This window comes from Brassica napus, chromosome C6 (assembly GCF_020379485.1).
Source record: "Brassica napus cultivar Da-Ae chromosome C6, Da-Ae, whole genome shotgun sequence".
Lineage (NCBI taxonomy): Eukaryota > Viridiplantae > Streptophyta > Magnoliopsida > Brassicales > Brassicaceae > Brassica > Brassica napus.
The window spans coordinates 41,813,996-41,837,506 of record NC_063449.1 but is presented as its reverse complement, the minus strand read 5'-3'; the positions used below and the strand labels follow the sequence as shown (position 1 = coordinate 41,837,506).

At 37.2% G+C, this 23,511-nt stretch overlaps 3 protein-coding genes across 6 annotated transcripts; 1 reads left to right on the top strand and 2 right to left on the bottom strand.

Annotated features, from left to right (window-relative positions):
* Positions 1–232: 232 nt before the first annotated feature.
* LOC106406259 (receptor-like protein 38) lies at positions 233–2,398 on the top strand. The gene has a single exon (XM_048761252.1). The coding sequence runs from the start codon at positions 786–788 to the stop codon at positions 2,223–2,225; it is 1,440 nt and encodes a 479-aa protein (XP_048617209.1). The 5' UTR covers positions 233–785; the 3' UTR covers positions 2,226–2,398.
* Positions 2,399–11,104: 8,706 nt separating this feature from the next.
* On the bottom strand, positions 11,105–14,806 carry LOC106406361 (probable protein S-acyltransferase 22). 2 transcript variants are annotated; one of them, XM_022704971.2, is made up of 10 exons: positions 14,712–14,806; positions 14,268–14,324; positions 14,065–14,178; positions 13,237–13,602; positions 13,081–13,149; positions 12,927–12,998; positions 12,708–12,836; positions 12,540–12,620; positions 12,269–12,457; positions 11,105–12,163 (listed from the first exon to the last, which is right to left on the bottom strand). In XM_022704971.2, exons 2-10 carry the CDS (start codon positions 14,307–14,309, stop codon positions 11,411–11,413), a joined length of 1,815 nt encoding a protein of 604 aa, XP_022560692.1. In that variant the 5' UTR covers positions 14,310–14,324; positions 14,712–14,806; the 3' UTR covers positions 11,105–11,410. The 2 variants fall into 2 exon arrangements, with proteins under 2 accessions (XP_022560692.1, XP_013702450.1); XM_013846996.3 differs by lacking the exon at positions 14,712–14,806 and having other exon boundaries at positions 14,268–14,675.
* Positions 14,807–18,604: 3,798 nt separating this feature from the next.
* On the bottom strand, positions 18,605–23,478 carry LOC106406855 (glutathione S-transferase T3). 3 transcript variants are annotated; one of them, XM_013847594.3, is made up of 5 exons: positions 23,256–23,478; positions 22,685–22,879; positions 22,458–22,595; positions 22,250–22,361; positions 20,671–20,957 (listed from the first exon to the last, which is right to left on the bottom strand). In XM_013847594.3, exons 2-4 carry the CDS (start codon positions 22,877–22,879, stop codon positions 22,260–22,262), a joined length of 435 nt encoding a protein of 144 aa, XP_013703048.1. In that variant the 5' UTR covers positions 23,256–23,478; the 3' UTR covers positions 20,671–20,957; positions 22,250–22,259. The 3 variants fall into 3 exon arrangements, with proteins under 3 accessions (XP_048617207.1, XP_013703048.1, XP_048617206.1); XM_048761249.1 differs by having other exon boundaries at positions 20,671–22,361; XM_048761250.1 differs by lacking the exons at positions 22,250–22,361; positions 22,458–22,595; positions 22,685–22,879 and having other exon boundaries at positions 18,605–20,957.
* Between the last annotated feature and the right edge of the window lie 33 nt (positions 23,479–23,511).

Here is a 23,511-nt window from a genome sequence, read left to right as displayed (position 1 = left end):
AATGAGATTACATAACTTTATCAAAATATAAAACTACTCGGATGAAGACTTCGAAAATACAATGCCAGATACGAGACTGGATAACAGAGATCTGAAACCTTATATTGCTGATACAGAAGAAATTTATACGGCACACGGAGAACAAATGGCACAAATAATAGAAAGTATTGCAAATATGTTGTAGGAAAATCAAAATAGTCGATAATGTTTTTTTTTTGTATTTTACTTATTTTCTTATTTAATATATATGTAATTTAAATTTTTAATTCAGATAAATTTTGGTATTAAAATTTTCTAAATAAGAAAAAAAATTACATCAATAACAGTAAATAGAACATTTAAATTTAAATTTTATTGATTTCATTGATATTTTTGTTTAACGTTATTTTTTTAAATTGTTCAATTCCGCAAACTATACATGTTCACCAATCAACATAATTCTGCACCGCTAATTTTATCAAAACCGCACTTGTTCCGCAAACCGCACGAACCGCAGTTAAATCGTACCGCACTTAAATTCCGTTCCGCTAATATTATCAATTCCGCGGTCGCCATTCAGACCCTTAAAATCCGATGAAATAGTTTTTTTCAAGCCTGTTGGGACTGATAAATTCGACCACGTTTAGGGACGGAAACCTTTAATTGTATGTCTCACACTCACATGCAAATGGATCGGTCAAAATTGTCAACTTTGACTTTGAACATCTCGAGCCGACACAGACACTCTTCTACTCTCTATTAATACCATCCATTCGTTTCTTTCAACCCCACAACACAACACCATCATGAACTCTTCTTATTCTTTCTCAGTATTCATCTTCGCAGCCGTTATCATCATCCGGTGTCTAAACCCCATCAAAGCCGCCACGTGTCATCCAGATGACGAGGCAGGTCTTCTAGCTTTCAAATCGGGTATAACCCGAGACCCTTCGGGCATTCTCAGCTCATGGAAGAAAGGTACTGCTTGCTGCTCCTGGAACGGTATCACTTGCCTTACCGGTGACCGAGTCACCGCACTCACGGTCAGTGGACAATCCGAGGTCGCCGGAAGCTTCCTCTCCGGCACAATCTCCTCGTCGTTAGCGAAACTCCAACACCTCGATGGTATTTACTTGATGAATCTCAAAAACATCACCGGACCTTTTCCACAATTCCTCTTCCGGTTACCACAGCTAAAATTCGTTTATATCGAGAACAACCGTCTCTCCGGTCCACTCCCGGTTAATATCGGTTCGCTAAGCCAGATTGAAGCGTTTAGCCTGGAAGGAAACCGGTTCACCGGTCCGATCCCAACTTCCATTTCCAATTTGACCAAGCTATCTCAGCTCAATCTTGGGGGTAATCTCTTAACCGGGACAATACCTTCAGGGATCGCTAATCTCAAGCTCATGTCTTTTCTCAATCTTGGCGGTAACCGTCTCTCCGGAACCATCCCCGATATTTTCAAATCCATGCCGGAGCTCCGATCTCTCGTTCTCTCTCGCAACGGATTCTCCGGGAGCCTTCCCCCGTCTATCGCATCGCTTGCGCCAATTCTCAGGTTTCTCGAAGTAGGCCGTAACAAACTCTCTGGGAAGATTCCAGACTATCTATCGAGGTTCAAGGCGCTTGACACGTTGGATCTCTCACGCAACCAGTTCTCTGGAGTCGTGCCCAAGAGCTTCGCGAATCTCACCAAAATCTTCAATCTTGATCTCTCACACAATCTTCTTACCGATCCTTTCCCTGCTTTGTACGTTAAGGGAATTGAGTCTCTGGATCTATCCTACAATAAGTTTCACCTCAAAACTATTCCCAAGTGGGTGACGTCGTCGCCAATCATCTTCTCGTTGAAGCTTGCAAAATGCGGGATCACGATGAGCTTAGACGATTGGAAGCCAGCGGAATATTACTTCTATGATTTCATTGATCTGTCTCAAAACGAGATCTCGGGGAGTCCGGCCAGGTTTCTGAACCAGACGGAGTATCTGGTGGAGTTCCGCGCGCCGGGGAACAAGCTCCGGTTTGATATGGGAAAGCTAACGTTTGCGAAGACGCTGAAAACGTTACATCTGTCGAGAAACTTGGTGTTCGGGATGGTGCCGGCCACGGTTGCTGGACTGCAGACATTGAACGTGAGTCAGAACCACCTTTGCGGAAAGCTTCCGACAACAAAGTTTCCGGCCAGTGCGTTTGCTGGGAACGACTGTCTTTGCGGTCCTCCACTTTCTCCTTGCAAAGTTTAGCTGATGTACCGTGACACTTGCAAGTTTAGCTCCAAATAAGTTTCGTATTGATAAGACTCCAAATAAAATTTGTATTAATAACAAATAAACTAGTTTTAAGATTTAAAGAAGGTTCATTATATCGATATGTAGTACTTCAGTTTTCAACACTATTACATTTTTCTGTTTAGCGACTTCTATTGTCGATACAGGGACGATGAACTAAAGGAATTTCAGAAACTAATTAAAAAAACCCCACTATATGATTGATTATCTTACAAGTTGATCCTTACTTGAGTAAAAATATCTCTAACTTCTTTTTTTTTTTTTTGATCAAAAAAATATCTCTAACTTCATCTACAATGGTTCTAGCAATTCAATATTCTTTTTTGGGCTTCTAGCAATTCAATATTCTTTTTGGGCTTTTTGCAAAATTGATTCAAAACTCAAAGTCAAACCTAAAACTAACTCATGCTTTTCTTAGATTTTTCTTTTGTCCTATTCACCCCACAAGTTCATATTATTCACGAAAAAGTCATTAGCTTTTTTTTTTTTTTTTTTGAAAATTGCATTTTTACTCTCTCAACCTCATCATCTTCAAGTATTTACAAGATTGTCATTACAATCAATACACCAACCACCATGAACAACCAATTTGAAGCTCTTAATGCACCTCGAATCGATTTACACTATCCCTTTCTCACTTGTTATGAACTAAAAACAACATCTTTTTCACTTTGCCTCCATATTCATCCAAAAAACTCAAGCTTTTGATTCAAATTTTTTTATGGTTGATATAGCCATTTAAGCATACTATTCTTGGTGGATTACTTTCGTTTGAGGTTCTGAGTGGTTGGAGAATACTATGTGTGCTAAGGAAGTCATCTCACTAGTTTAAGGTATGAAATTGAATTTTTTTTCCAGATCTATTCGCGTATAAGACTTACCCGTAAGTAGCCTGACTGTAGAAGACTTACGAGTAAGTCTTCTGGTCAAACGGACGACTTACTTGTAATTCGTTATCTTTGTTTGTTAAAAAAAAATCTAGAGAATACCCTAGACGACTTACTGGTATGTCGTATGCGTCAATGTTTAGTAAACTTTCATTTTCTCTATGTTTACTAATGTGTTTTATTTTGAATTTTTGTAGATGATGCGTCAGTTACATGCAGTGTATGGAGAATGGTTGTTGAAAGATTGCCGTTGGGATTTTGTGGTTGATAATGTCAAAGGAGCGAGAATCATTTTTTTGGGGGAAGGTTCGACACGTGCTGAACTTCTTGCAATGGCTCAAGAAGATTATAACCTGGACATGAGCACATAATCTGTGGAGATAACCTACTCATTACCAGCAGAAATGATGCTGGCTCCAAACATCTGCTGGTTTGCATATCTCCACACTTGTATGTCCAGTGTACTCAAAGGATTTTCTGTTTGCAGGATACTCAGAGAATATATATCCTTGTGTTGGACAACAAGTTGAGGAACACACATGCTTTCCTCCGGATGTAAAGCGTGGTCCGGGAAGACAGAAGAAATCAAGATGACAATCTTGGTTGGAGTTATCCAGGATGAGAGGACGCAAACCCAAGAAGCAACACAGGGTTTATAGATGCTCAAAATGCAAGGAAACAGTCCATACGAAACCACAATGTAAGAATTGACGTGGACGACCTTCAAGTAAGTCGTCCAGAAGGTCGTCCAGTTAGTCGTCCAGTGTTTAGTCTTCCAGAAGATCTTCAAGTAAGTCGTCCAGAAGACCTTAAAGTTAGTCGTCGAGGGTTTTTTCTTCCATAAGACCTTCAAGTTAGTCGTCCAAGGTTTTTTCTTCCAGAAGACCTTCAAGTTAGTCGTCCAGTGTTAAGTCTTCCAGAAGACCTTCAATTAAGTCATCCAGAAGGTTGTCCAGTTAGTCGTCAAGGGTTTATTCTTCCAGAAGACCTTCAAGTTAGTCGTCCCGTGTTTAGTCTTCCAGAAGACCTTCAAGTAAGTCGTCCAGAAGGTCGTCCAGTTAGTCGTCCAGTGTTTAGTCTATGTATTAAAAATTTGTGTCATGAACTTATCTGTGTCAACTTCTTTGTCAAATTGGACTACCAAACAAATTTAAGAAGGTCTTGCCCTTTATATTATCCGAAAGGTTACAAAAGATCAATGCACAGAAGACTTCCCAGACTACTTATAGATTACAAAATAGGGATCAAGTTCAAATACACACATTAGCCTAATCTATCATACAAAATAATTTAACGTAGCATGTTTATCACCTCTCATACGCACCCAGGTTGGCATCATTGTCCTTGTTTTCGAACTCATGCACGTCAGGAAGATCTTGAAATATATCCACCGCCATCTTATCCCTCATAGTCTTCCCGTTGGGCTTAGCAAAGTCTTTTTTATTAAACTATATCCCAAGAGCATGACATTCAATGTACTTTAGAGCGTACACGCCACAATCACCAGCTCGGGCCGGAGGTATATTGGTCGGTCTTTCATATGTGAATGGCTCCAGGCTATATTGGGCACGTTGTTCGTCTGAGGAAGCGCACTCAACAAACAGATAAGGGACCATGTAGAGAAAAAGCTCCATAACCACATCGAGTTCTTCTGGGGAGATACTGGAACAAATGCTGTCTCAGACGACTATGTGCCTCTTAGGGATCGATATCCACATAGCAATCCAATGAGTGTCGAGTTCACTGGCGCATAGACATCATCAATATCCGTCTCCCAAACCTTGTTCGATTGGCAAAATGATGGTATAGTGCCTGCATAATAATTCCACACCCCACCAAGGAATTTTCTTCCTAATTAACTGTTCTGATCGGGCTCCGAGTCCTTAAAATCCTTGTAGTTGAATCTCCATTGCTGAGCAAAGAGATGATTAAGGAAACACATTCTCTCGTTCCTGAAAAGTTGTGGGTTAGCGTCGTACCTCTTCCTCAGCACATTAATCCAAGCATTAATATGCTGCATATAAAATAGGGTACAAGCCAGAAGATATCAGACGACTTAGTTGTAAGTCGTCTGGTAAGTCTTCTACGTAGACGACTTACCAGACGACTTATTGGTAAGTCGTCTACAAAAAAGACTTATCAGTAAGTCATCTAAGTCATAGCAGAAGACTTACACAGTCCGCCAGCCACTCTAAGCAGGTCTGGAGGATTTGATACCACCAATTCTCATTGTACGTGGTTTTTTATCGAGAGGTATTCTATAATGACTGTAAACACAAAATGTTGAAAAGCAATCAGTTTTTGTAGACTAAAGCAAGCTATTATGGGAAAAGCAAACACTTACGGACAAGTTTTCAACCAATCAACGAGCTCCTTCAACTTCTTCTTGTCAATTGGTGCAAAAGGATTATAGCCTGGATAAAGCTTTTTGTTTGGAATGATCACTTTGGCCGTGCTGTTTGCCGTATAAGGAGATTGCTGTGAGGCAGCAAGTTTCCTTGTTCGATCACTCTTTGCACGGTAAAGTGCCAAAGCAACCCTCTTTTCCAGATATCTAGCATCCTCCTTCTGTAAATCCGAAACAGTGGATTGATTTTTGTCCAATAGAACAAGGCTCGGTTCTGGAGCTTTATCTTTCGAGGAACTAGAATCTGCGGGCACATCTGGACCTTTATCCTCCGGCAAGCTCTTCCTTCCCGCGTTCGTCCCATTAACACTTTCACTCTTCAATATACAAAATGGGTTTATACAATAATAACCAAAGATTCATTTCAAATAATAATAACCAATGACTTTGTCCAAAGATCCATTTCATACACTATAAACAAAGCACACGTGTTCTGACATACAAGAAACAAAGCAAATGCAACTTTTCAGTTCTTATTCTTAAGACTTTGTCTAGTCAATCTCTTGTTGGGAGAGGATTCGTTACTAACCCCGGGTTCGAGCGTCGGTTTAGGTGGAGGGGTAGTGTTTTGAGCTGATGTCCCTTTCCGTTTTGTGGTGATACCAACCTTCTTCTCCACAGCTTCCACCCTTTTCGACAGATACTTGATCTCCTTAAGGCACGTCCCAAACCCTTCCCTCATGGCATCAACTATGTCCTTGAACATGGTTTTAATATCCTCTTTGGTCAACCCACCAACAGTCGTATGAACCTCTTCACTAGCCTCTGTAGCTGCCTCTTCAGTAGCCACTGCAGCTGCCTCTTCACTAGCCTCTTTACGAGCTTTCTTCTGAGGTTTTGGACTGTCTTCCTTCACTACCTTTTTCTTCGTTGGACTCACAACCGCCGACTTTGTATTGACCCAAGTACCGGTGATTTCCCAGCAATCCATGGTCCACTTCCACGGTTTCTTCACAAACATGAGTTTAATTATGTTCTCCGCGGGCGTGTCCTCAACATCAAACTCCCATTTTGGAAACATTTCACCAATGTCCTTCTGAACAAAGTTGATCACCCTAGTCTGCAGTAAATAGAAGATATGAACTTAGATATTTGACGGATTAAGAAAGATGGAAAGAAAAGACTTCGCAGACGACTTATAATTAAGTCGTCTGGAAAGTCTTCCAGCTGGACTACTTAGTAGACGACTTATAATTAAGTCATCTGGAAAGACTTAGTAGAAGACTTATAATTAAGTAGTCTGGATAGTCTTCCCAGACGACTTAATTATAAGTCTTCTACTAAGTCATCCAGCTGGAAGACTTTCCAGGCGACTTAATTATAAGTCTTCTACTAAGTCGTCCAGTTGGAAGACTTATCAGACGACTTACTTATAAGTTTTCATCTAGATTGAAGTAAATACATGACTGAGGATAGCTTCTTTAAACTGTTTGCGTCCTTTGCGACCCTTGTAAGCCAGTATCGGTGGAGACGGATTGTTTGGGAGAGGATTACCATAATTAGCACCCAATTCCGGCAGAGCTGTGTACACCCAGACCTGGAGAGCTTGCGCAAACCCATTAATAGTGTAACAACCCAAAATATCTCTGCCCTTCACAGAGTCCATCAGCACCTTAAACGTGACTCTCCCCCTTGGATAATTCTCAAACCGTTCTAGCTCCATCACCAGCCTTGCCAGACTAACCCGTGTAGGGGTTGAATATTTTCTCCCATCAATGTATCCAGTGAAGATGGCAAGGTACGCGAGCCGCTTGCGATCATCCCGAGACCACCCTTCGCATCTCTCAAATGTTGCTATTATCTCCTGAGTAGATGGCCCAGCTTCGACATGAACTCCCAACATCTCCTAGAAAGAAGTCAACTCTTTTGTAGCAACACAGTGAGGTCTCTCAAGGTCCTCGATGTACTAGCAGTTTAGACCAGTGAGGTTTTCAAACTCTAACAGTGAAAACCTCATAGGTTCTGGACCAACGAGACTCCACAGCTCATACTTCTTCTTTATGTCCAGTTGGAAACCGAACATGTAGTGAACCAGGCTTGAAGCCCAATCAAATCCCAGCTCTTGGAACTAGATGAAAACTCCCAACTTCGACTCCTTCAGCTCTTCATATTCGTCATCATGAAGAGCTTTCTTTAAAGCAGTATGCAACGTCCAACAAGTATGATACGAAATGTTATGCACTGCGGGGGACTCTTCCCCTAATGTATGTATCCTACGGGGGAGTTCTGGTATATCCATCTCAAAACAATCAAAGACTTATAATTAAGTCAATCATCTCAAAATAATCAAAGACTTATAATCAAGTCGTCTGGCAAGTTTTCCATCTGAAAGACTTATAATTAAGTCGTCTGGAAAGTCTTCCAGCTGGAAGACTTTCCAGACGACTTAATTATCAGTCTTCCAAGACTTCCAATAGAACATTTTAAAGCCGGCCTGAAAATTCGGAGAAGATATAGTCGCCTTCGACATAGAGGTTATATATCTGCAAAAATAGACGTGAAAAAAAGAACGAGTGTATAAATTTATAGAGACAACGTTTTATGTTCATCTTTTCCTCAATAAATCACTCGACAGTAAGAGATATAACTTACCGGCGACGGAGTTCAACGAGACGCCTCTGAGAGAATGTGCGTTAGAGTTTCCTCTCAGATCTTAAATAGAGGAAGCGGCTGTGAGAACGGTGGTGAGAACGACGGTGATAACGGCGGAGAGATAACCGGCGGTGAGAACGATGGATTAGAGAGAATCGACGGAAATCGCCTGCGAAATCGTTTCTGAATTTCGCGAAACATTGAATAAAAAAACACCTTATATATGTCCGGTAAATAATCCGGTTAGGTTTAAAAGTACATTGAAAAATTAAAGGCTCGGTCCGGTTTCGTCTGTTGAATACTGTACATCAGACGACTTACCCAGACCCTAAATTTAACCCCTAAACTAAATTGATTAAATTAACTAACTAACCACGTTATAAAGCTGTAGTTATACTTAAATAGTGTTTACTATACACAGAAATAAACACACTTAGGTAAATTTTAAAGTTTTCAAAAAAACATTTATGCATTCCAAAATTTAACCCTAAGAACACATACAATACTACAACATATGTTGGCAAAACCTAAACCAAAGAATATCATGACTCACTACTTTCACTCATCTATGTTGAAAACAATTAACTTTTGTTATATTTTAATTTATATCTCTTAAAACATATGTTAATTACATGATTTCAATTTTTCACTTAACCAAATATTTTTTACAAAAAATTTAAATTATTTCTAAGTAGAACTAGTTCAGACGACTTTCCAGTAAGTTGTCCAGACGACTTTCCAGTAAGTTGTCCAGACGACTTACTGTATTACTGTAAAGTCGTCTGGATAGACGACTTACGGGTGTTAGAAACGTAAAAAAAATCAGTTTTTTTGTTTGTTCACAAGTGGCTGGTTGTAATTTAAATAGCCTTTTAGGTTAGTTTTGCATTTGATTCAAGTTTGGGTTTACTTTTACATTTGAAATCAAGTTGCGAGTCATATTTGACAATTTTCCCTTTTTCTTTTCTTTTTCTCTTTTTCAGTTTCACATGATCTTTTATGTTCCACCTAATTATTCAATACTCATTTCATTTTTAACTTCTATTATAGTTTTGTTGAATTAAATTCGACAGTTTACCGTACTATTTCTAATTCATACATTTATCTATTACAATATAATAACTACATATTAATAATATTTTTTTACTGTAGTTAACATAAATAGATAAAATGAATTAATTATTACTTTATATTACTTTATTTTATTTTTATTTATATATTTATCATATCTAACAAACTAATGTTAAATTTAATATTATTAAAATAAAAAAATTACAAAACTCTAAATACATACAATATAAACACACAAAAAATAATATAAATCACATAATTTAATTGGTACAAGAGACTCAGTTAACAAATAATAAAATTCTTAAATCACATACATAAATTTAAAGTCTTTTTAATCATGAAACATTACGAATTTTGCACATATGTGTTTGACTAGATTTGATTGTCATTCTTGATGTACATTGAATAACATAATTATATATTGGACTTTGATCGACTGCCAAACACTTACTAATACAAACTGTTGTTTTTTTCCTTTGCTATTGTTTTTTATAAATTCTCAATTTGTTAATTTTTATTTTGCAGATTTCGAGTCGGCTCTAGAGTAGCACAAAGCGTTTCTAACACTATCAAGAGCTACTTCATCAAGCCATATAAATTGGACTCACACACCCTAGCACGTCTTCTAGACGTGGTTCAAATGTTTTGCTGTAAGTTTTATTTTTTCTAAATATTTTTATTTTTTTTTAATAAGAGCTAGTATAATATATAAGAAAGGACAAACAAACATTAGTCTAAGACATTGTTAGTGCTTTACTTGGGCAAAAAGTGTTGTGTCTTTTCCAATTAAAGATGTAGTTGCCATAGCGATTCTGTCAAAACCATGACGTTATATCTAGACATTGCTGCCTAAACTTGTTATAGAGAAAATCTATAAACTTGACTAAGAAACTTTACACTTGCAAAACGCTTAATCAACTGACTCTTAATAAAGTTCTCGTAGATGTTCCTTCCGAAATTTTCATATGATTTCTCAGAATAGTGTATAGGGACAAGGAATCAATTATTAGGCTTTTAAGTTGTCATGTTTTCCAAGCTTTGACTGTGGATCAAAGTTAAAATGATAATGTGACCAAGTTGAGTGTGATAATATGTTTTTAAAATATCATACTTTGTTGATCGAGGTCTTGATGAAGAAAAGAGTGGTACATCTTTTATTATACCGAGGTTTTTCAAATCACTGATTCTTTTAAAGATGATTGTTTGATTGAGAGTATGAATCATGCTCTAGCTAGAGCAAACGTTGCTTCTCATATGTTTTCTTGAGATCTCTGTATATTTTCTTTGGAACTACTAAAACTTTTATAAGATCTTTTTTTTTTATGTATTGCTTTTCAGCTTGATTTTGATAATGAAATGCTGCTTCTGTTATTGCTGCTGGGTTGGCTGTTGGACTTGCTTCTATTGGACCTGGGGTTGGTCAAGGTACAGCTGCGGGTCAAGTTGTCGAAGGTATCGCGAGACAACCTGAGGCAGAAGGAAAAATGATTGTAAAAATATTGTAAGAAAAAAGAAAAAAATAAATAAATTTAAAAACTAAATCTTGATTGAATTGTGTACAATCCTAAAATCTATGACGGTGATGCGTGGTGTATGTCATAAATATCCCATCAAACCACATTAAATTAATCTCATCAGGGTCGACTTTATGATCCAGTAATGACATTCCTGTTTCCTAAACATGCAAGCTGCAAGTCTTTATAAGAAAAAGATTCTGATGCTGAGAATACGAAATTAAGTCTATGAGAAGTATCTTTAAACTTTAGTTATACTTTCTAACCCTCTGAGAATGTCTATGAGACAAACTTGAATTGTTTGTAGTGACTTTCTTACAAAAAACAGGAGGTTTGCAAGAATTTGAGATGACAACATATGAATTGTGCAACTTGACATTCTTTTCATGAAAAAAAAAAACAAGATCATTTCCTTGCAAAACAAGAAATGAAAGTTCTGGTCAATCCCTAATGTTCAAACTGTTCTCATTACCTTGAAATAAAAATAAAAAATCTTCAGAATCCACAACTCTTCCTAATGCGTTCTCCTAAGAGCTCTTGGCAGACACTGTAAGAGTCTCTTTTAAACATTTGTCTTAGAATGTTGACTTTTCTTGAATGTGACCACAGCATTTTATCAAAGAATGCCTCTCAAACCTTTATAAAGCTCAAAAACTTAATTATACTTTCTCATCTTGATTTGTGGATGTTTCTAGAAGGAACCTGATCACTGTCTTCTCCACCAGATGCATCGTAGCCATCACTTGTAGACCTTGACAATGGCATCATCATCATTGACTGCTGCTGTTGTTGTTGTTGTTGTCCTCTTAGTTGACTCATCAAACCAACAGCTGAAGAAAACCCATTAAGCTGCGCTGAATCCTCCGCTTCAGACGAAACTCTAAAAGGTTGAATGTCATGCGAGTCTAAGCTGCTCTCTGGTGAAGACGTCACCATAACACCACCACCTGATCCCGACATTGCACGGCTTGTCTGAAACGCGCTTCTTGCTTCTAGCTGAAGAGGACCTAGCCCTGAGCTGGTTGATGTCTCCATAATAGCTGCTCTTGTCTGAACATTCATTAGCGGTTCTAGAGGCAACTCTGCTGGTAACCGTATGCGCTTAGATTGCCTTCGCTGGTGCTTCCAGTTACTACTATTAACAGCTTCGAACTTTGCTGGGAAGTTTCTACGACCGCTGCTTCCGAAGCTGCTGCTTGCTTCTAATCCAACGAAGGGGTTTTCCCGTCTGGCTACAGGCTTGATTATTTTGGACTTCTTTCTTGCTTCTGCTGCTGCCTTTGAGACTTCTTCTGCGTTGAGGCGGGCTAGAGTCCATGGACTGATCTTCACAGGTTGGTTCTTCTTCTTGACGCGTTCTTCAACCACTGACTTCTTCCCGTATGAACTTACAGACGCATTCTCTGGAGGAACTACATCAAACTGTATACAGAAACACACACATTAACACAATAGAGCAACTAATATTATATTATTAAACAAGGTACCAGAAAATTTGGTGAATGGTGAGGTGAAGAAGCAAGGTACCTGATCCTCAAGAAACAAACGTGGTGGGGTGCACCAAGCTCCACGATGAAACGTATTGAAGGAGCTAGCACTGCTTAGTCCAGTGAAAGAGCTGATCATTGACATCTGAGGGCTTTGCTGACCTCCACCAGCTTCTAGCTCTTGCTCTTGTTCCCTAAGTGCAACTATATAGTCGTATGTACTGATTCCCTGTTAAGAGAAACTCATTTAGTCAAGTCTGATCACTAACAGAGCAAAGTCTTGGCATGTACTTGAGGGCTTTGGAAACAACCTTTTTGATGAGAAGAATGTGGAAGAAGAAAAGCTGAGCAAGGGGTAGCGTTGCCAGCATTGCTAACAGAGTGCAAACTGCCTGCAAGAGAAAAAAAACCTTCATATCTTGCATTCAGGAGACAGTAAGGGAAAAAGATCAATTGTATAATAAGAAGATACAACTTACAACGACTATAACAAATGGAACTAGGGAGAAGCTGCTTCCCAACTTTAAGGCAATCTCTGCACTAAACTGGTTCTTGCGGAGTACACATAATACCAGCACAAAGATCCCGGTTGACCATTGCATTATGAGCTGCAATATCAAACACATCACGGCAGAGATTAACTAACAGAAGAGGAAAACATTCATGGAGTGATGAAAGATCATCAGCGCAATCCTTACCAACAAAATAGCTGATATCATGAGGCTGAAGAACTTTCGATAGTTCCGCTTGCCAATGCAGTTGTTTAGCCACTACAACACACACAACTCCATAAGCACAAGAAGATAAGAAATGTAAATAAGAATGAAGGGTCCAGACAGATCTTTTCAATACCCTGCAGTGATGATCAAAACGGTCCACACACTTGTCACAAACTCTGCAATGCTTACTGTACTTGAAGACCTGCAAAAAGGAATAACCATATCCAGAATGATTAGTCCTGAGAAATAATAATACAGCAAGTTTGTGGTTTCAAATGTTTTGTCACACCTCAACTTCACACAGACTGCAAAAAAACATTCCATCCTCACTCATCTGCTGCTCAGAAGACTCATCTCTTCCACTGCAACAACCACAAATCAATGCACAAGGAGAGCAAAGCACACGCAGGAGACAAGATCTTTGCGATGACTCCAGTTTCTTGTTAGTTCCATTTTCTTGATCCTGTACACATGTGCTGTCATGAGACTTGGCACCACCACCTAGAGCTGATCCACCACAACCATCTTTTGAGCCCTTTGATTGAGGAAACTTCCCGTTTTCAGGAACTTTAAGGTACTTCTTTGACCGGAAAACTCCACGGTCTGCAGGATCTGAAGCCGCACACCATATATACAGTCCAACCACACACGTTATCTGGCATAAAAAAATATGTCACTGACTTAATCTCTCAGCAAATATCAACCCATCAATGTTGACATAAGGTAATGATGATACCACACTGTATGCAAAGGATTGAATCAGTTGCTACAGATGTGAGATCAAAGTTTCAACCATAGACCTAAAATTGGCTCAGAATCAAGAAGTATAGTAGAGCTAGCTTGACTTTTATGATTCTAAGCTCTTGATGGGACCGGATCAAAGATCCAACTAAAAGGAATGTAAAATCCAATTTTCCCTAATTAGCTATAATAGACAAACTAAGGCATGTTAGATTTGTGTAACCAATGGTCTATGTACTTCCCAGAAATAGAAAAGATAGCAGAGTAAGAGAAAACACATAAAAAGGACAACAAGTACACAACTTTGATCTCTAAAAGGCTTTCAATGTTTAATTGAAAGCAGATTTGATTTCCAGAAGGCTCAGATTTAGCTTACCAGAGGAGTGTAAATGCCCATAGCAATGTACTGATGAATCTTGCTCCCAACGAATGGAGCAAAGAAGACGTAGAAAGCGAACCCTAGAGCCAAGAACACAGCAACAGCCACCACCTTACCCAGAAAAGTGAAAACAAGATAAAGTTTCAAACTTTCACCTCAAATAATCAAAACCCACCAAGGAAATCTCAGTTTGAAGTTACCTGAAGAGGATGGTAAGGAAGTTGCCATCCATGTTTCCTCATTTTCGCTCTAGAATGCTGCAAAATCCAGATGTAGATCGAAGAGAGTCAAGTCAATTAAACATAAAAACTTTCCCTTTCTCCACTCATCTTCTCCAAAAAGCCAACATTTTTCTTTTCACTCTCTCTCTAAAGTAACAAGAGAGACTCAAACCAAAGGGAAGAAGAAGAAGAGTAGAGAGGAAGACATTTGACCACCGAGTGAAAAAAGTAAAAAAAAAAAAAAATCAAATAGAAACAAAAAGAAATAAAGTAAAACTCTTTGTTTGTGGTTTCTCTGACTCTCTCTCTGTGCCTTCTGTATAAAGCTTTGAGCTTTGGTTCAGAGATCTAAAGAAGAACCCACCACCATGGAAGAGAGAGAGAGGGAAAAGGAGTTATAATTAAGAGATGAAAAGCAGGTACCTTTTCTCCGAGGCCAAATCATGTGTCACACTCTTGTTGCTGGCAAATCCAGTAACACTTGTTTTTTCTTTCTTTTGTTACATTACAAAACTCATCTCTCTCTCTCTTCCCCTGTTTTTTTCTCTTTAATTTTACTTTTACCCACTGATTTTCTTATCGTTTATGTTTTTACCCCAGTACTTTTTTTCTGCTTTTGTAGTGATCAAATGAGCATGATTGTGATTAGGTAAGCCTAATGTTTGACATAAACATGTCCCTCTTCAATCTAATTATTACAGATGTGTCTTTGTGTATTTAATTTCTGAAGGTCACATTCAATATTTGTACCCAGAAGACTTTACTAATGTCTTAAATGTTTGTCTTCCAAACTGGTAGCTACTCTGCACACTTTACAGTGGTTACAATAATCAAGCTGGTTTGGTTAGAGAGAATTTTTTAACTCCAAGAAGTATGATTATAATTAGATATGTATATGGAGGAATATTATTTAAGTAGCTCCCATATTGTTCATATTCGAGGCCTGAGAAAATGGAGAGTGACAGAACATAGCTACCAAGAAAGCGACGGTCGGGTGAAGATAAATGAATATGGAATATATTTTTCCCTAGTAGAAGGGTTATTTTATTTTAAATTTATGGTTTTTGTTTAAATTTTTTGAAAGTTTTGGCAGATCGTATGTCTCTTCTTATGGTATCTTGTCAGAAAACGATGGAAAATTTTCTGTAAAAAAAAAGAGAGATAAAACTCTTTTTATAATTGGTAAAGTTTTTCATGCTACGTCTCTTAAAAAGGGTCAATATGGATCGAAAGCCAATGTCTTACATGTCTATAAATTATTATACGTCGACTTTGCATGCAGATACGAAAATTAAACTTTTTTGAAAACATTTCTGTTTTTTTATTAGGAGTAAAATAAAAAGTTTTTTCTTAAGGAACTGGAATTGTTTTATTTTATTTTATTTCATAAATAAAAATATAAAACACATTTTTGAACGGATTTCTGACACATCCCAAGAAGTAACCGCCGAAGTCATTACCATTTATTATTAATTTTTACATATTTTGATAGATTCATTTTTGATAAAAATAATTATATATACATTTAATTGAAAATTTGTTTTTCGGTTAAATGTATATAACGCGAAGGTGAAATATTATTTGAATAATTTTGTTATTATTTAAAAAAAAAAACTCAACAGATCATTAAAAAGGGACAAAAGGTGTGTGGTGTGGGTGAAGGAGTAAATGTGAAGCATTAAATTCTAAGGACCTCTTTGTGTATGTTGTTTTCCTTGTTCATATTCTTTTTTGTTCTTGGTAGAAGAGATAGTAATTTAATAATTCATCGAAAAAAGAAAGAACACAATGAAGGTAGACAAGCATTCTTTTAAAAATCCCAAAAAACATAATTAATAAAGTACTCCCTCCGGATATGAATGTAAGATGTTCTATATTTTTATCTTGTATACAAATGTATAATGTTTTGAGATATAATTAATGCATTTATTTTTAAAATTTAAACATAAATTAAAAAGTAAAATTATGAGTGGTGAAACTTTATTGATATAATCAAAAAGTAACAACTAAAATATTGTATTTATTGTTTCTTAATATGTGTGTAAAACCTTAAACATCTTATATTTAAATCCAGAGGGAGTATAATACTACGGATAATTAAAATAGACAAGCTACTCCGCCGAATAAGGATAATCATTTTTCGAGATATCCGGTCGCAAGCAATGTTGAACGAGTTTTTAAAGTATATACTCCTTTCATTTTTTAATATAAATCGTTTTTTAATTTTTTATCTTCCAAATTATATGACGTTTTTGGTTTTCTATGTAAAATTTATTAAAACTTAATGTTATATGAACAATGATAATATACATTATATTTTATTATTGGTTGAATTGTGATTAAATAAATAATTAATGATGTTTTTGTTTAGAAAATATAAAAAATTAATAATTTTTTAATATATATCAACGATTATAAAATGACTTATATTAAAAAAAAGTAAAGAGTGCTATATAGTACTTGTTTTAACTTTAACCAGAGTGTTCTATACTAGACCCTAAAATAATTTTCAAACTCAAGCAGAAGTATATATATGATATATTTTATCAACTACAATGTTTCAAACGACGAAAGTAAAAGCCACCAATATATATATATATATATATATATATATATATATATATATATATATATATATATATATATATGTTATCATGTCATTATTTTTGGTAGATCTTGATTTTGTTGGACAATAACACTTTTAAAAATATATTTAAAAAAAAATCAAAATTCGTTATCCAACCGAAGTAACAACAGCATGAAGTCTTGCGCCACGTACAATTAGGTAAGAACATCTCTAATTTTGAGGGGGGTAAATATTACCTCAAATTTAAGGGTAGTATAGGAGGTAAGTTTTGTTCGTATATTCAAAACACTACAGAATTCACACAATTCAACATGTAAACTAGTTTACAGAATTCAGACAATCAAACATGTAAACTAGTTTTATTTTAGATATTTAACATCTCTATTGTTCATCTACCATTTGATTTTCTTATTTTTATGTGCAACTTTATCGGTTATAACCCATTGGATCAAAAATATATCTTATGAATTCAAGTTGTGTATTAAAAAGTCAACTCGTTGAAAAAAGAAGTCGATCCCGTGGTAGCAAGGCTACTATAAACAAAATGATAGGACGACATTAACAGCTTTTTGGCAGGAAAATGAAATATCAAAATTGATAATGAAATGTATAATTTGTCTGAATGTTGTTGAAAGGAAATGGTAGAATGGGAGAGAGGGAGGGACTTGTTCTCATTTGCTTGGGTCTTTTCTTTTAGCCACGTGCACTGTGTCTCTCTACCCATACCCGTGACTCGATATTTTTGACTCAAATGCCTCGCCCCCATTAGGTGTATTGACAAAAAAAAAACATGGGGAGGTTTCATTCATACTAGCTTTATTCTCACACACATAATAGATTTACAATACTAAAGTTAATGGAATGTTACTATGCACTGTACTTGCGATGCTTAAAATTACTACTACTTGATGGGTTATTTGACTAATTAGCGTGCTGCAAAAACAAAAAGGTGATTTGTGGAAAGCTCTTTTCGTCCAATCACATAAAATTGTTGGATTCGTTTTGATTGAGTTGATTATTAATGCATTTTCTAAATGTTCAGTATACTACGGCCCTACCTATAGTTAAATACGCATATGGTTATTAATTTTATTTTTACTGGGCCTAGTGGCCCAGTTAACCCCATGAAGAAGACATAAGATGTTCAAAAATCAACTTTGAAACCAGCAAGAGACACCATGTGGAGGATGGAGAACATCAAGTCTGTTCAAATCCACCCAAACAAAGAGTTTTTTGTCTGGCAACGCTCAAAACGGACACTATCATATCGTAGCCCACTCATGTGCATGTATAGTAAATAGATGGTAAGGCATAACCACTTATGGAAAGTGTACCCTCATGATGAGAGCCGTTTAATGGTCGCATTCTCATGATTTTTCTTACCACATGCCACTACAAAACTTGTAATTTAAACATTGAATTTTCATTAACTTTGAAGAATACTACTGATTTGTCATCCTTCTGGATTTGTCATCCATACCATCACCCTCGTTGCAGGTCATTTGAACACTCAGCTACAAGTTACTCAAAGAGTGCACTTAAACGAGAGGGATCAGAACCCATATTCAAAACGAATTATTGATTTACATATAAACACTTGGCCCTTAGAGCATGAGCATTGGTGAACCCCCTTTGGGGTTCACCAACATTTTTTAATATTTTTTCGTGGGTCCATGAACAGTTATGAACTCGAATATGATGTTTTCTGCATTAGTGAACCCGAAGAAGGAGTTCATAGGAATAACATAATAATATTAATTTTTTTTTAAAAAAAATTTAAAATATTCAAAAAAGATGAATAAAATATTAAAACATATTATTAAAATTATGAAAACATTTTATTCAATACATTAAAAGTACATTACATAAATTGAGAAATTTTTCTAACATACATAACTTATTTATTCATCTTCATCACCAAACATTTGCCAAATATTTTCCACTAAATCAGCTTTCAAACGATGATGCTTGTCACTATCTCGAACTTCTCTCCGCATGGCTAACATATCAGGGGTGACATTAACACTATCTCTGCTTCTCACCTGCGAACTTCTGCTAGACTGTCCTGTCTCAAACTCAGATGTATCAATTGGAGCGTATCCGTCTCGTTCGTCCTCTACTATCATATTGTGCAATATGACACAAGCTATCATTACTTTTCCTATCCTTTTCTTGTCCCATTGTAGAGCTGGGTTCCTAACAATTGCAAACCTCGATTGCAATACTCCAAAAGCCCGTTCGACATCTTTTCTGGCGGATTCTTGCATTTCTGCAAATTTATGTGCTTTACGACCTTGAGGAAGTGGGATGGATTGGATAAATGTTGCCTATGGAGGATAAATGCCGTCGGTAAGATAGTAGGCCATACGATAAGTGTGGTTGTTGACCTTGAACTTCACTTTAAGGGCTCGACCATGTAAGATGTCATCAAAAACTGGAGACCGATCAAGAACATTGATATCGTTTAGGGTACCTGGAAATCCGAAAAAAGCGTGCCAAATCCAAAGATCTTGTGATGCCACGGCTTCTAAGACAATTGTCGGCTTTCCCGAACCACGTGTGAACTGGCCTTTCCAAGCTGTTGGGCAGTTTTTCCACTCCCAGTGCATACAGTCGATGCTGCCTATCATCCCCGGAAATCCCCGTACCTCTCCAATATCGAGTAATCGCTGAAGATCCTCGGCTGTAGGTGTTCGTAGATACTCATCCCCAAACAATTGTATTACTGCATCAGTGAATTTTGCCAAACATAAACGTGATGTACTGTCAGCCATCCGGAGATATTCGTCATATGTATCTCCTGACTGACCATATGCGAGCATACGTATCGCTGCCGTACACTTTTGAAGTGGAGATAGCCCGTTCCTTCCGGTAGCATCTCTTCTTTGCTGAAAGTACGAAACTTCAGTACTTAGACGGTCGACAATGCGAAGGAACAATGGCTTGTTCATTCGAAACCGCCGCCTAAACATATCTTGTGTGTACGTTGGATTATTACTGAAATAGTCGTTGCATAGTCGAATGTGTCCTAGTTCTCGATCTCTTTCAATATAAGCTCGCCTCTTTGGTTTGACCATCAATTACTGTATCGATGAAATTATCAACTACTTCATCGACCAATTCATCAAAAACTTCATCCGCTTCATCACTTGATGAGGAAGACATTGTTGATGATATTTATTGTAATATTTTTCCTACAAAAGGCAATAGGGAGGAATTTTTAATAAACTTTTAAAACAAATTTTTATTTCTTATATATGGTATGCTTTTCCTCTTTTAAAGTTTATTTCTCTATTTCTCTTCATTTTTTTTTTGGGTTTTAACCTTAGTTTTTTTTTTTATATTATTTTGGTTTTAACCTTAGTAAAGTTTTTCATTAAAATTATAAATCTGTTTATTTCTCTTGAATCTTTTTTTTTTGGGTTTTAACTTTAGTAAATTATAAACCTTTTTTTTGTTTTAAATATGATAATATAGAATTTAGAATTTCATTATTTAAGGATATGTTCATTACTTAGAATTTTTGGTTTTCAACTTACCTCTGTTGAATGGTAGAGATGATCTGTGGGGTTGAGGAGTAGTAGAGTTGATTCCTTGTGTTGATTGGTGATTCTTGTTTGATTGTTGTTGTGATTCTCGTGGTGTTGGTTGGTGATTCTCGTAGTGGTGTTGGTTGGTGAGATTCCGAGATGGTGAGATAGTTTTGATAAAAGTATGGCTGATGGTAAGAAGAATCAAACTGATGTATCACATAGTTGGTAAGATAGTTTTGATAAAATGCATGAATGAGATAAATAGAATGAAACACATAGTCATATATATAGAAAAACATTGAAGCAAGTAGCATGTGGGTACATACACCTGTGAGTACAAAAGCAAAGCCGTGGGGACATACCCTTGATTTGATACATACATAAAACGAGTGTAGAAAGTTGGAAAACACTACACTCTCCCGTGATTCCATCTTACATAACCTACCACTACAACCTCCTACTACTACATTACCACCCGTGACTTGATTTGATACATAAAGAAACAGAGACCTGCAACCATCCACGCATCCTCCTCCTTGAACTGGTGACCTACAAAGCACAACAGTTACAATATCAATATACATCAAGGAAAAGATTTAAACACAAACATCATACACTGCATTTCCTAGCAACCTACTATAAATTTCAAAAAATAAATAACCACTCACCAACTTAAAGCAATTCAGATATGAGTTTGTTTTTTAGAGCAAGCTCTTGATCTGTAAGTGTATCAGCGTTTTTTCCTAGCAACCTCTCAAGTATTTTCTGTTTGGTTAACATATTCTTGGCTGCTAGAATGGTTTCGATCTGATCAAACGCTGCTTCATTGCCATGTTTCTTGCGTTTTGCTGCTTTGCTAGCCTTGACTCCGGGAGGTCTAACATCTTCCTCGCGACCCACCTCATCCGCAGTTTCCTTCCTTTTCTCCTTTGCACCATTTGATGTCAGACTGTGTGATCTCCATTTTTGATCAAACCGAAGCTCCCTCCAACAATGTTCAAGACTGAACTTGGCTTTGTAGTCATTTAAGAAGATGTCATGAGCCACCTTCATGACATCATTCTCATTCTGTCCACTCGCCTGCTCCTTCAGAGCAGCTTCATGACATCCCACGAACTTACACACATGCTCATTAATCCTTCCCCACCTCTGCTTACATTGAATCCACTCCCTAGGAATGGAGCCAACGAGCAGAGGGCTAGCATTCACGTACTCCTCTATTCTCTTCCAAAATGCTCCTAGCTTCTGCTCATTACTGGTTATTGGATCCTTGCTGGTGTTCAACCAAGCACTGATCAACACCAAATCTTCTTTGATTGTCCACTTCCTCCTTTCCGGAGGTTTGGGAACCTCAGAAGATCCTATTTCTATTGGCTGAGTGGTCTGGGAAGTAAGCAGGTTAACAAAGCCGGGAGAGTTTAGGGGAAAAGGATCCATTTTGGTTGAGTATTGAAGTTTTTAAGTTTTCGTTTGTGTTTTAAGATGTCGATTAGCTTGGTTTTTAAACTACTTTTGGGTTTGAAAGTACAAGGAAGTAAACACCTTCTAACCACCAAAAATTGATTACACTTAACTTAACTACACAACTACTTCACACAGACCATTCAATAAACATCAAATCAGGTTTTCAAATTAATTATTTCAAGTTTAAATTCAGTTCTGGTTCAGTTCAAGTTTAAATTCAAGTTCACACAGACCATTCAAAAATTGATTACACTTAACTTAACTACACAACTACTTCAGTTCTGGTTCAGTTCAAGTTTTAATTCTACTACTACTCTAACCTACTCTAGTTCAAGTTCAAATTCATTACGCAACAACTCTAGTTATAGTGTGGTTACCTTTGTGTTTTCAGTCGAAGCAGCATTTCTCCAAGTGATCCACCTGCACGGTCAGGTTATAAACCTTTCCAGTGAGCCTATCAACCTCCACAGTGAGGGCTTTTACCTCTGCCTGTACAAGGAAATGACAATGAGATGGTGTTAGTCACTGTATAAAATATAAGAAAAAAATTACAAAACAAAATTCAAAAGTGGGAAGTCAGATTACCTCCAGACTCTTAATCTTATTATTCACCTCCGGCACCCACTTGATCACTGCCTCCACCTCCTCCACACGACTTGTGAGCCGTTCAATATGTTCCTGCACACCAATGACCCAAGGCTGACGATAATGAAAACCATCAGCCTTGGTAACAACACATAAACTATATCAGATTGTTAATTAACAGACAAAAACAGAAGACATTATTTAAAAGACAAGAACCCGTTTTTTACCTCGTAGTTTATGCAGGTGAAGAAACGCTTGCCGGAGAGAGTGTCGTATTCCTCCTTCCCACAAACCTCGTGAATTATACTCCCACCACAGGGACACCTCGTCGGAATCCCGTGTTCTGAATCACACACGTATGAAAGCATATCGATGTGCTCCTTTCTTCTCTTTGTGTCTCTTATCTCTGCTTCGGGATCCATCTGTATCAGGAAAACAAATAATTAGAACAGAAGCAACCGAGAAACAAAAAAAAAATTTGAAAGACTAACTAAAAACCCCCAAATCCAATTCAAATCCACGATGAACGAACATTAAAAGAAATCTGTATGTTGATTTAAACGAAGAAATTAAAACCCCCTTTTAGATTTCGAACCTTTACACGAAACCCCCAAATCGAAATGAAATCCACGATAAACGAACCCTAAAAGGAAACCGTATGTCGATTTTAACCAAGAAATCGAAACCCCCTTTTCGATTTTCAACCCTAAGACGAAACCCCCAAATCGACTTCCTTAACCTAGAAACCTCTCGAGATCAAATCGAAGCTATCTCGTCCTCGGAGTGATTGAGACTCACCTGAGAGCGTTTACGAGTGACTCCGACGACGAATTGATCGAGAAAATCTCCGGCTCTGGACTCGGACACGAAATCGCCTCAGAGACGGAGAAACCCTAGATTTCGAAGAGAGAAGGGAAAATGAGATCTTTCACGCGAAACCCTTTTTTTCTCACTCAACACGCGAGATTGCGTAGCCACTCCCTCTGCGCCGCGTGGCATGACCCCGTATCATACGGGCTCACTTGGAAGACCCGGTTCACGGGTTGAAACCCAT

Excerpts from the sequence above, each read along its gene's own strand:
- LOC106406259 (XM_048761252.1), top strand. The coding sequence starts at position 786 with ATGAACTCTTCTTATTCTTTCTCAGTATTCATCTTCGCAGCCGTTATC.
- LOC106406361 (XM_022704971.2), bottom strand. The coding sequence starts at position 14,309 with ATGAGGAAACATGGATGGCAACTTCCTTACCATCCTCTTCAG. Across the intron at positions 13,603-14,064 it reads TGGGCATTTACACTCCTCTG|ATAACGTGTGTGGTTGGACT; the intron begins GTAAGCTAAATC and ends TTTTTATGCCAG. Across the intron at positions 12,164-12,268 it reads GTTTGTTTCTTGAGGATCAG|TTTGATGTAGTTCCTCCAGA; the intron begins GTACCTTGCTTC and ends TTCTGTATACAG.
- LOC106406855 (XM_048761249.1), bottom strand. The coding sequence starts at position 21,845 with ATGGATCCTTTTCCCCTAAACTCTCCCGGCTTTGTTAACCTGCTTACT.